Genomic DNA, 13,071 nt, shown 5'->3' with positions numbered 1-13,071 from the left:
ACACTATGTCCCGAGCTATGCTGGCTCACAGGAACTGAAAAGAATTCCCAGCTGCAGAATGAAGAGGGCCGAGCACAAAGACCAAGGGGCCAAGTGCAAAAACTAAGATGGCAACGAGGCATCGTGTGCAAGAAGGGCCGAGTGCAGCAGAAGAGTAAGGACACAGGCCTGAAAGAATGTGCTCACTCCACCCACAGCCAACAGATGCAGAGGCTCCTTCCCCGTCGGGGGGAAGGTGCAGTTAGAGCGTGAGCTCACCTTTCTCCATGCCTTGCTCAAAGAATCGAGTTTCTGCTCCACTCTACCAACCTCAGTCTTGTTCTATTATCTCGAATGGCACTGGGCAGAAGGACCTTGCTTTGGGTCCTGACCTGAAAGGGTTGGAAACAGAAGGAGGTGCAGCTGGCCTGGCGCTGGTTGATCATAGGCCTTGGCCAAGGGAAAATATTCCAGGTGGAAGGAAGAGGGCCCTGGGAAAGCTTAGGGAAGGAAGCAAAAGTTCTAACCACGACAAAGCTCTAACCCACCAGAGTATATCAGACTGGTGGCCGCAGTGGATCATTTCTCCAGGAGCCAGAAGCTCTGATGGCTTCTAGCATCTGCTTTTCCTTCCTCGATTAGGGTGCCAACAAACATCAATGAGGGGTTGTTTGAGAAAATAAAAGTGAGTCTTCTAGCAGCCAATGGTTAAAAATGTTAATAATTCTCAACCTGGGCGGAAACCTCCATTGGCAACACAGAGCCGGACATTCTTACACTTAATTCCCCAGGCCAGCCAACTCCTCCAGTCACATCGCGAACCCAAGAGGCTTCACCTCCTTATATGAAACACATTGTGCCTTTACTCATATTTTGATGCCAGGCTTAATGAGAGATGTGAGCAAAAATGGAAATAAGTGTTGTCACGTACTGTGATTTCCAAGGAACAGAACCTAGGGTTGTAGACAGTGAGTTCTCGGATTGTCTTCATTAGCTTTATTTTTAAGTAGTAAATGAACCATCGTAAAGAAATTTCACTAAATTCTGTGGCTTCTGGGTTCACTGCCACCCCCAACGACTCTGGATTTTTCCTAGCAGTGTGTGGGGGCAGTTGGAGGGGGCTCCGCTTCCATCATCCCCTGGCCACACTAGGGGGCCAGCCGCCTTTTAAATCTCCGCCTCCCCCTTCTTGAATCCTATTGCCACAAAGTCCTCTCTTGCAGCACAAACACGAATTCTGCATGGGCAATATTGATCGGAAGGGGACTCCACTGTAGCAAAAGGACAAGGTTTCCAAGTTAGTGGAAATCAGATGAGCTAGGCTGGTAAATTCAGAAAAGCACACCCACGTCAGCAAGACCTCGTAAAAGACAGACGCAACAGGGAGAGCCGCCCGGTGCCAGCCAGGACGGTTTGGGTACATTCCCGCACAAGGCGGTTAAGGTCTCAAAGAGGCCAATATTCCCTGGCCGGTGGCTCAGCTGGTTGGAGTATCGATCGCCCTGTACATGAAAAGGCTGCGGGTTCGATTCCCGGTCAGGGCACATGCCTAGGTTGTGGGTTCGGTCCCCAGTCAGGACACATACAGGAGGCAGCCAGTCAATATTTCTCTCTCTCTCTTGCACTTCAAGCTTCCTCTCTCTCAAAAATCAATAAAAGAAACATATCCTTGGGTGACAATTAAAAAATATATATATATCCACACCGGTTGCCCTGGTGACAGGTCCACCCCCATAGGACAGTGATCTACCAAAGGGAAAAAATGTGCAAAAGCATAGCAAGCAGTGATCAGGGGGCAGGGGAGGAGCATGGCCTCCAGTTAGCGTCCCCTGCAGGGGGCTGGAGGAGTTTGGGAGGGCATCTGTGCCACTGATGAGGGAGGGGGAGTGGGTGCAGAGGGCGAGAATCTGAAGGCCTCCATGAGCTTGTGCTCTGGGTACAGAGCACCCTGCGCTCCAACCTGCCAGCATGGCTGCCTAGGAGGAACTTGGGCTGGAGAATGTGCTCGTTTGTTCCCTGGTGGCCTGGGAGTGCAGGTTCACGCTGGCCTTTGCCGGAGCCCAGGAAGGCCGAGGCTATCCAGAAGGCACGGTGGGCGGAAAGGCAGTAAGCGGTGATCAAGGCCGTCGCCTGCTCAAGTCCGCCAGAGGCTCCCACCCTTGCAGAATGAAGCCCAGACTCTGTGGGAACCCTGAGGTCCTATGTGATCTGGTTCCTGCCTCCTCTGGGCCTGTCTCCAGCTCAGACCACCCGCCTTGCAGACATGGCATCCTGACGGCATGACCAGGGCCCGCCTCCAGGCTCCATCCTCACTCTGCTCCTACCCCCCGGCCCCTCAGGGCTCCACATGGTCACAACCTTCACCGTTTCAAAGTGTGCTCTGGGGACCCCTAGGGGGCCCCAAGACCCTTTCAGAGGGTCTACGAGGTCAGAACTATTTTCATAATGGCACTGTTTGCCTTTTAGATTCTCATTCTCTAATGAGTGTGGAAGTACCAAAAGTTTAATGATGTTTTAGATTCTCCATTTCAAGTAACCTTTAAGAATCTACCACTTGCCAAATTTTAAAGTCTATCAAACAAGAATATCCACAATTCTATTTTAAACAATTAAAATGCTCCTCCTTCATCTGACCACATATCTGTGGTCATATTTTCTTCACGTAGTCTAACCAAAACAGCATTTCATAACGAAATGAGTGGGTGAGAAATGAGAAGCCAGCTGTCTTTGATTAAGCCAGGCATTAAACAGACTCGTAAGAGTGCAGAACAGTGCTATTCTTCTCACCAATTTTTTAAATTTAGAAAATACTGATTTTTTTTATACAAATACCTTATTTCAGTTATAGGTTATGATGTGGGCTTATTCTTATTATTTTTAATTTAATTAATTAATATTTTTAAAGTTCTCTGTGTCTCTTTCTGATCCAATAAACCTTGATAGCTCTAACTCTAACCTACATAAACAAAAGCTCTTCCAGACCCTCAATAACTTTTTAGTATAAAAGAGTTCTGCAACCAAGAAGTCTGAGAGCCACTCACTGCCTCATATGGAGCCTACAGCACACAGCGTGGACCGTCGCTGAGCTTGGCTCTGCTGCTGTGCACAGGTTCCACCAAATCAACGCTTTCTTTACACGGCTGTCTCCGCCGCTACACTGTGCTTCCTGGTGGTGGTGCTCTTTAAGTTCCCGTGCCTGGCATGGAGCAGAAAATTCCAGATAACAGGATGAAGTAAGAGACAAGCCCCTGTGGACGCACATCACAGGCTGCTGCTGAGCAGCCTGCAGTCGTTCATAGGAGGGGCAGATAAGGGCGTTCTATTTTCTTAATTAACTCAAGTTGTTACTGGAACTCTGACCTGAATTGAGACATAAAATATAAGCTTTAAAAAAATCCGGTGCCTGGCGCGGCTCAGTGGTTGAGTGTTGACCTATGAACCAGGAGGTCACAGTTCAATTCCCAATCAGGGCACATGCCCGATCCCCAGTAGGGGGCGTGCAGGAGGCAGCCCATTAATGACTCTCACATCGTTGATGTTTCTCTCCCTCTCCTTCCCTCTCCCTCCCTCTTTCTGAAATCAATAGGAACATTTCTTCTTTTTTTTTAATCCAAAAATTCAAACAAAAATTAACCTAAGAAACAATTCTGTTTCTACTCTGTTAAACTTTCAGAGACACCCTTGTAATGAAGTAACAGTGAAATGCATTAGGCCACTGGACATCATCAATACGGCCACCAAAAAAGTGCAGCATGGCTTGAGCAATGTTCGGAACATAGGAAACAAGAAAAGCAAACACCCACAAAACACAAGGTACGAATGAAAAGAAGGTCGTCCAAACTCAGAGCAAGGACTGCAATGAGCATGGCTCCTCCACCTCCGTTCCCTGTCCGAGACCAAAAGCAGACCGCTCCTGACAATCCAGGCCCAGGCTGTGGGCTCTGCCTTCCAGGTTCATGATTCCCGCTCACTCAGCCACGCTCACAAGCCGAGCAGCCTCCCAGCATGTCCGGGAGCGGCCCTCTGCCACTCCCTGGGCGGGGAGATGCGCCACCTTCCATCCTAGTCTTTGTCCCTGAAACATTCTCCGGCAAAATAAGAAATAGGAGGCAATACTGGATGTGGGGTTTGCGCCTTTGGCAAAAGAGCTTCTAGCTCTGACCTCAGAAGACGGGGGCTGCCGCTTCAGGGCCTGAGCTTAGGGCCAAGGAGGGCAGAGAACGCTGCCCACTGGGGAAGGCGCTGGGGTGTGCGCATGTGTGACAGAAACATTGATCGACTGATTGATTGACCGACTGATTGATTTTGAGCCAAGAGAAAGAATATGCTTTTCTGGCAAAGTGTGTGGTGGCTCATTCCCAAAGCGGCCCGGTCAGAAATCCGACTGTGCGTTCCCTGCAGGTGACCTAGGAATCAGGCATTTCCAGTTCTCTCTATATACTTTATACATGTTTATCATCTTGAAATTTGTTTCTAAAAACCCTTTAATCAGCATACTGCACATTCCCCAGTCCTTTCTGCAGCTGCAGAAGCCTTATGTTTACATCAGTATGGAAACAGGGATGCTCAGGACACTGAAGTGTCGTGGGGTCATCGTTTAGGTCAACATCAGTAGAGTCCAACCTCCTAGAACAGGGCTCTCTGGGCCCTTTGGTATCTGGTTGTAACTTTGGATGCTGAGGCCACCAGGCCACCGGGAATGGGAGTCGTGGTAAACTTACATTCATTGCATACCTACGATTTACACACTGTCTTACCTCAATTCTCCTCACAGAAATATTCCAAGGACAGCACTGACAGTGCATTCTATGGGTGAGAAGTGAACGTCAGAGCGATGACACCACCCCCGTGTACGCCTCTGGTAAGTACCAGAGCCGGGATGTGACCCAGGTCTACGCTAACCCCCAGCCTCTGCCACTGGCCAACCTTCTGTTAGCCCCACGTCCTAGGCTTACCCGAGCCCACACTGCAACCGGGACCACTTATTCATATCCCACGCGCTTCCGTGACCTTTCATTTCTCCCAGAGAAAGAAAAACTCACCTGAAGAAAACATGTTCACTGGGTGGGCATCAAAGCCCTGGCCTTCCTCCGTTCCCAACAGCACGCTGTCCCCACCTCTCTGCGCCCACTCCTGCCTCCCACAGGCCCCCTGCTCGGGTCCCATGCCGCCCAGCGGGGGAGCATCATCAACACAGGTTAGCGGGACAAAAACCACGAAAATCCTCATCACGCCCTTGTCCAGCGAAGTCCAGCAAGAGCCTCTGCAGATGGAAAATCTTGCCCTTGCGTCTCAGAGAAAAATCACGAGCTTCCGAGTAAATAGAAGACGTTGGAATAGAAGAGATTTCATATCATTTTGAAAACCCACATACAGCCACAGCCACAGCCTCAAGCCAGGATGCGCTCATGGCCCGCGAGATCCCCTCTCCCCCAGCCCACCCGGGGGGACCCAGGGACGGGGGCTCCCACAGCAGCCGCATGAGCTCATTTTTAAAGGGCTCTTGATTTTGACTGATGAAGACAGAGGGGAGGCTGCTACTTGGGCACCTTCCCCACCCACTGTGGCCTGCTTCCGTGGGCGCTGCCCCCAGCACTCACCCAGGAGGGCCGTCTGGGGGTGGGTCCGCGCGTGTCTTCCTCTGGGGCCCGGCCTCCAGCGCAGCCGCTCCCTGGCCTCCGCGGGGAGGAGGGTCTGCCCGAGGATCAGCAGAAAGCAGCCCAGCAGCGCCTTTTCCATCTTCAAGGCGAGGAAGAGGGGCGAGGCTGTGACAAACACAAGAGAAGGGGGCAGGGTGAGATGCCGGGGCGCCCCGGAACTCTAGTTTCTGCAGACTGCTCCCCGTCTTCTCATGTTTCACACGTGCCCCTTGTACTTAAAATACCATTTGCGTGTGGTCCTTAAGAACTCAGGTAACCAACCCCCGCCGGCACTCCTCGGGAGCTCTGAGCAGGGCACGCATAGTTGGAATTTTTCATTACTTTGGTCACTATGAGACTGAACAGAAAACTTCAGGGGGAAAATCTACCCTGAAGTTTCTCCTCAACTCAGTTTATGATCAATTATTCATAGTCACATTCTATATCTTGGATCTGAAAAAGGAAAAACCACATCTGAGGATTCCAAGTAACCATATTCCTTCAGTCTAATAATAGTGAATGGCACAAATTGATATATATACGTCTCCCCAGGAGTTCATGGGTGGGTGGCATAAGGTAGCATCCCCTGGCCAGCCTCGCAGCCTCCCCCGCGCATCTGCTAAGAGCGGGCACGGCGCAGTGGCGCAGGGCTTAGGCTCTGACACCAGACCGCTTGACCTCCGTCAATCTCGGCTCTGACACTTGCTAACCGTGTGTGACCTTGGGAGAGCTACTTGACCCTCTCAAGCCTTATGGGAATATGGGATAATATTAGTTACTTGAGGGAGTTAATACACGTAACTACGGCATTCAGAACAGTGCCCGGCACGCACGGGGAGGTAGGGACAGCCAGCCAAGCCAAGCAGCCGGGGGACGAGAGAAGCAGCTCCCGTGCACGTAAAGAATTCCAACCCTGAGCTGAGTTTCAGGTCCACGGGTGATGGGAGCTTCCACCAGAGCAGCACTGTCTTTACCAGGATACACCTGCCTTTACCCGTTTGCTGTATTGGTCCTGGACAGGAGCTGGTGTGAAGGCTTAGGAGGAAGGATTCGGAGCAGAGAAGTGACACGGTCACATCCAGGCTTTCCCACGATGGCCCATCTCAGGGCTCTACGTGGGCTGAGAAAGGTACGAGGCCACATGGTGAGTGGTGTCAAGACTATTTTGCTTGGGGGCAAGTCCTTCCGGAGAAGGCAATATTCTGGGACTGGGTTTAAATTTATTCTTCCATTACCTATGAATATAATGGGTGCCATAGCAATTTATTAACTGATATAAATTAGGTGGGGAGGAGGGAATATTTAAGGAGGAACGACTTTTAAGTAGTATCATTTGCATGTAAAATCTTTACTAAATCCTAAATATCTTACTCTTAGCAATTTCACCCAACAGACTTCATTTCATCCTTACACCTGTCTTGCAGAAATCAGAATTATTATTTCTGCCTTTTTAGAGACGAGGAAACTGAGGCTCAGAGAAATTTCATAACTCGACTAAGGTCACACAGCTAAAGTAAGTGACAAAGTAGGGATTCGAACCCAGGCTAAGCAGGCCAACTTGCCAACTCATTGATTAGGAGGAAACTCAATCATGTGCAGGGCACATCACCAGAAGTTGATTCATAAAAGACTATAACTGAGCCACTTTCCCAGGGCAGGAAGAGGGCTGGGCCGGGGCAGGGGCCATTTCCCAGGCTTAAAAAAAATACTCAATAATTAAGCGAACTGTTTGTTCAGCAAATTGCTTCCAGGAATTGAGCTGGAGATGGACTCAGGCCTGTGAGCCTTCAAAGTCCACAGTTTCTCACACTTGCTGCATGGAGGTAGCTCACTTTTCAGTCTGCATTAAAATTATATTAAAAATGGCAAATGTCAGTGCTCGCTTTGGCGGCACACAGGCTAAAATTGGAACGAAGCAGAGAGGATTAGCATGGCCTCTGCACAAGGAGGACACGCGAAATCGTGGAGTGCTCCACATTTTTTTAAAAACTGGAAATGTTTATTCAGGGATTACTATGTGCCAGGCACTGAGCCAAGTGCTTTAAATGCATTAAGTGATTTACTTCTTACAGTAACTCGGGGAAGCCGAGTAACCTGAACAAGGTTGTGTAGCCGGTAAAGGGGTGAAGCTCCAGAGCACACTGGCTTATCACAGGTAACTACCCCCCTTTTAAACAGATCAAACTGTTTACGAATTGGACCGGTCCCTTTTCATAGCTTTATCTGTGAGATTCCTTCTGAGAAAAAGAAGGAAACTTAGAAGATTTTTGACTCTTTCTCTGGTCTTTTATTATTTTTAAAATTTTTCAATTACAGTTTATGCGTTTAAGTCTTTCTTTAAAAAAAAAAAAAAAAAGCTCTCTCTTCCCTTAAACCTACATTCAAGCTTCCTTGATACTTAACCACATTTTATCTGACACTGTCAGTGTGTTACATCATTTATATGCTATTTATTACTTTAATGCTGTTCTCCTTCCTCCAAGCCGGGCAAAAACAGTGGTCCCCCTGGATCTGCAGTTTTGTTTTCTGCGGTTTCGGTTATCTGTAACCGACCACAGTCCAAATATATTCAATGGAAAATTCCAGAAATAAACAATTGATAAATTTTAAATGTCATGCCATTCTGAGTAGGGTGATGACATCACAGGCCTTCCGGGTCCATCCCGACCTGGCCCTGAATCATCCCTCTGTCCAGTGTCTCCACACTGTACACCCTCACCGCCCATTAGACACTCAGTAGCCCTCTTGGTTATCAGATCACCTGTCAAGAGATCACACACTGCTTGTGTTCGAGTAACACTTTACTTACTAACAAAGCAGAAAAGAAGTGATGCTGGTGGCCCGGCCAGCATGGCTCAGCAGTTGAGCGTCGACCTATGAGTCAGGAGGTCGCGGTTCGATTCCCGGTCAGGGCACATGCCCGGGTTGTGGGCTCGATCCCCAGCAGGGGATGTTTCTCTCTCTCTCTCTCTCTCTCTCTCTCTCTCTCTCTCTCTCCCTTCCTCTCTCTGAAATCAATAAAGATATATTTTAAAACAATAAAAAATATATAAATACTGAAAACTTCCCTTTTTCACAATGCACTGGCATAGTAAGTCACAGGCTGGAAGAAAATATTTGCAAAACATATATCTGATATATTATTTATATCCAGACTATATAAACTCTTATAACTCAATAAGAAAAAGAAAAACAACACACTTGAAAATGTGAGAAAGATTTGAGCAGTCACATCACCAAAGAAGATATTCAGCTGACAAAATAAACATATGAAAAGATGTTCAACATTCTTGGTCATTAAAAAAAATGCAAATTAAAATCGCAATGAGATTCCATTAGAATAGCTACAATCAGAAAGGTTGATATAACCAAGCATTGGCAGAGAACTGTGAAAAAACTGGAACCCCGATACATTGCTGGTAAGAATGCAAAGTGGTGCAGCCACTTTGGCAAACAATCTGGCAGTTTCTATAAAGTTAAACGTACCCTTGCTAAATGACAAAGCGCAGGGCAACAACTGCCCTGGTTTTAACAGCTAAAGCTACCAGAACGGCCTAGGTTTTAACAGTTAAAGTCCTGCGCCCTTGCTTTTCCCTTCCTGCTGGCCGGAGTGAGGCCTCCTGGCTGGAGACCCAGCAGTCGCTGGGAACCACGAGGCACCACGGAAGGGAAGCCATGCTGCGTGGTGAAAGCAAGGAGGCCCAGGAGGGGGTCCCTGACCCCACTCTTGCTTTGGACTCACTGCCTTCAGACTTCTAGAACACAAAACAGAAATCAACTTCCTTCTTGAAGCCACTGTCACATTTTTCTGTAACTTGAAACTGACACAATCCTAATTAATAGACTCTAAGTCTCTCCTGCTGAATCCATCTGGCAGTAGCACTGAATTCAATCTTCCCAACACATGCTTCTCACGCTCTACTCAGAAACTGTCAGTGACTTCCACATACCATTAGGATAAAAATCTAGATTCCTTAGTTTATCTGCCCAGGCCCCATAATCCAGCCCTGTTACACTGCTAACCTCAACAACTCTCCCCCACCCGCCCCACCAACACACCACACCACATGCACACTCATTAACCCTCCATTTCAGCCCAGGAGCTCCATACAGTGTCCCTTACTCTTTGCTGGTTGGATTGAGTTATGACAACTGAGATCATGGGTAGGTGAATATGTTACCTTATGTGGCAAAAGGGGCTTTGCAGAGGTGACTAAATTAAGGATCTTGAGATGGAGAAATTCTTGCCAACACCTTGATCTTAGCCCAGGGAGACCTATTTCAGACTTCTGATCTCCAGAACTGCAAGGGAATCTGTGCAGTTAAGCACTAAGTCTGTGGTAATCTGTTACAGCAGCCATAGGAAACTAATGCAATAACCTACAATAGCAATGGGTGTTCCGATGGGCAGTGAGCCACACTCTCCAACGCTAGATTAAGGTTCCTCTGACAATACGCTCAGAAGAACTTTCCAAAAACGCTAGCTGGTCCACATGCTCAGCCACTGACTTTACATGCAGATATTCTGGTAAAAATTTCCGTTTCAACCAACTCACTCTGAGCATTACTACATCCTGCACGCTAGTGGATTAAGTCATATTATCTCATTTAACCCTTACAACAATCCTGTGGCATGGATAGTATCGTGCCCATTTGATGGATGATATAACCGAGGCTCAGATAATAATGGGTATTGCTAATAGATATTCAGCACTTACTCTCAGCCAGGCACTAAGTATTTCATGTGTGTTAACTAATTTAATTCTTCCAATAACCCTATTCCTTATTTACAGATAAGAAAATTGAGGCACGGAGAGTTTAAGTAACTTTTTAAAATTCTTACACGTGGTGCTGGCAGGGCCGAGCCTGGAACCCAGGTCCTTCGGGAGCCACGATCAACATGCTCCGGGTTGTACCCCCACCACCTCCCATCGCTGTCATCATCACCACCACCTTTACGGACAACAGCCGAGGCCTCAGGAGTGGAGCCCAGCCCTGCCCTTCTCCCTGCGTCCCCTTCAGGGTCCTGCTGGGTAAGGCAGTGGTGGCTGTCCGCCGAGCCACATGGCAAGGCTCAAAAGTGATCTCATGGCTATTCCCTGGCGCTGTTTACTAGCAACAGCGATGACATGGTCCACTCTCAACTTGGCACCTGAGCCTCCTGCGTTACTCCCACATGCACACTAACCAGTGGAGCCCTCCTGAGCTTCCCAAGAACGGGGAGCCCCGGGGAAGGGCTCTCTCAACGGGGCATGTGCTACAGACCGAGTTCCGGGGAACGCGCTAGGACTCTCACCCACTTGACTGGGCTTAGACTCAGCTGCTCACCCTGGGGTCCTCTCATGTCCCCTCTCGTGCCCACCCAGCCTCGCACCCAACACCTTGCAAAAGCAGCATCTACACCCATCACGCCCTCCTGGCCCGCTTGTCCTGAGACCTGAGCCTGCGTCTACCCCTTTCTCCATCCGTGCCCCGGCCTCACCCCCATCTTCTCGTAGGCACCAGTCAGAGCTGTTTCTAAGCAAACAGTGGGATTTCTTTCTAGAGCTTCCAGCAAATTTCTTATTCTTTCTCTGTCTTTCAAGGAGCAATTATCTATTTCCTTTTCTTGAAATCTTGGGGCTCATTTCAAGACCTCTTGCTGACAGAGATATAGGTTGCTTCAGGCAGGACAACCATCGGACGGTATCTCAGAGGTGGACTCCGCGGTGGCACCTCCAGCGAGTGAGCTCAGGCCTCCGTGGCTCCAGGATGCCTGGGCGTGGACTCTAAAAGCAAAGAACCTTGTAGCCCTGATCTGTAGAAACGAGGCCCAGCAAACTGGGGGCCTGAGACTGGACTTTACCGGCAGGAATAAACATGTAAACAGATAGGGAAACAGAGGCGAAGTGCCACAGGTCTCCGCTTTCTCCACAGGGGACTGAGTCTAAGGACCAAGCTTCAGGGGCTGAGAGAAAACTCTCCAAACCATAAACCCATCCTGGTATATGAGTCTGTCGCCTTGAAAGCAGGCAGGGAGAACTGGGCAGGAGTGGACTCCTAAATGGAAAACTCCAGCTAAATACATGTGGACCGTCTGCCGCCTTCACCTGGCCATGGGGAGGCCATCGTTCTGAATTGGGAAGCAGGTGACTGCTCAAAGGGACTTCTTGCTTTTTCTGGAAAGACAGGTGATGGAACTCACCTAACCTTAGGATGTGCCCGGAACTGTTCTACGGATTTTAATAATCCTCACAGCCCTGTGGGTATTATCCCATTAAACAGATGAGGAAACTGAAGGTCAGAGTAGCTGGGTATCTCCAAAGTCACTCACCTAGGCAACCTGGGCAGGCCAACCTCAGAGTCCCTGCTCTTGACCACAGCCCCCTGCAGCTTCTTGGCTGCCCCACACCTGGAAGGCGGACTGAATGCACCTGGGGCAGATGTCTCCTGGCTCCCGGGTTTGTGGCAGTTGGGAACAGGGCCAGCAGGTGAGAGGACGTGTTCCTGAGGAGCCACCTTCCAGTCCTGGAGGCCTGGAGACCCGAACCAGGGAGCGTCTCCATTTTCCTGTTCTCTCCCCAAACTGTTCTCGGGGTTTCTAGCAGCTGCCATTAAATGCCCCCCCCCCCCCCCTTTCTCCGCAGTGTATGGAAGCTGGTGCTTAAGCTGCCACCGGGAACCAAAGAACAGAACCCAGACGCCCCGCGCACTCAGATGCCAGCCGGCCGGAGGCGCGCTCCGCATCCACCTGGCTCAACAAGTGCCCCTGGCTCGGCCCGCGGGCACGGGGCGGGCGCCCCGCGGCGGGACACAGCGCCCCAGGGGCCCCGCGCAGGGAGCGCGCCCGGCTCGCAGGCCCCGCGAGGGGTGCGGGCAGCCGGCCCCCCGCTCCGCTCTGCCCGGAGGGGGTCTGGGCGATGGGCCCAGGGACGGGGGGACGCCTGGCGCGCGGGGCCCGGGGGTGCGGGGTGGGGGGCGCAGCGCCCCGGCTCTGCCTGTCCGTCCGCCTGTCTGTCCGTGAGTCGGTCGGTCCGTCTCTCTGCGCCCGGGGAGGGGTCCGCGGGCGACGAGACCCCGGGGGAGCGCGCGGAGCTCACCTGCGGGGGAAGCGAGGCAGGGACGCGGCCACCCGGGCGCGCCTCGTGGGCCTGCTCGCCGCGACCAGAGCCGCGGCCGTCCTCGGGGACCGCTCGTGGGAGCCGAGCGAGAAGCCCGCGCCGCCGCCGCCGCCGCCGCCGCCGAGTCCCATCCCCGGCGCTCCCCTCGCCGCCGGCCGCCCCAGGCTCGGGGCCAGCGCGCGGGCGGGGCGGGGCGGGGCCGCGGCGGCGGAAGGGGGTGTCCTCTTCGGGGCCGGCGAGGCGCGGAGAGGGAGCGGCCGCGAGCACGGCGCCGCCCCACCCAGCCCGGGAGCCGTGCGCCCTGGGCGCGCGCCCCGCCCGCCGCCGCGGGGCTCCGCTCGCGCCGTCCGCAA

At 51.1% G+C, this 13,071-nt stretch overlaps 1 protein-coding gene and 1 non-coding gene across 3 annotated transcripts in view; one reads left to right on the top strand and one right to left on the bottom strand.

The window, feature by feature from the left end:
- MATN2 (matrilin 2) overlaps positions 1-12,758 on the bottom strand; it is a 76,171-nt gene extending 63,413 nt beyond the window's left edge. The window contains exons 1-2 of one of the 2 annotated variants that reach the window (XM_087825296.1): positions 12,698-12,758; positions 5,580-5,744 (exon numbers count right to left, since the gene is read on the bottom strand). In XM_087825296.1, the coding sequence (XP_087681422.1) occupies positions 5,580-5,718 (139 nt within the window). In that variant the 5' untranslated portion in view covers positions 5,719-5,744; positions 12,698-12,758. The remainder of the gene's footprint in view (positions 1-5,579; positions 5,745-12,697) is intronic. The other variant, XM_087825297.1, reaches the window with a different exon arrangement.
- Positions 7,494-7,600, top strand: LOC148091329 (U6 spliceosomal RNA). The gene has a single exon (XR_015715829.1). It is a non-coding gene; the product is annotated as a U6 spliceosomal RNA (small nuclear RNA).
- Positions 12,759-13,071: the final 313 nt, after the last annotated feature.

The sequence above is a fragment of the Miniopterus natalensis genome, chromosome 16, assembly GCF_054644295.1.
Source record: "Miniopterus natalensis isolate mMinNat1 chromosome 16, mMinNat1.hap1, whole genome shotgun sequence".
NCBI classification, from domain to species: Eukaryota; Metazoa; Chordata; class Mammalia; order Chiroptera; family Miniopteridae; genus Miniopterus; species Miniopterus natalensis.
The sequence above is the reverse complement of the archived record's forward strand: the minus strand, read 5'-3'. Positions and strand labels throughout refer to the sequence as shown.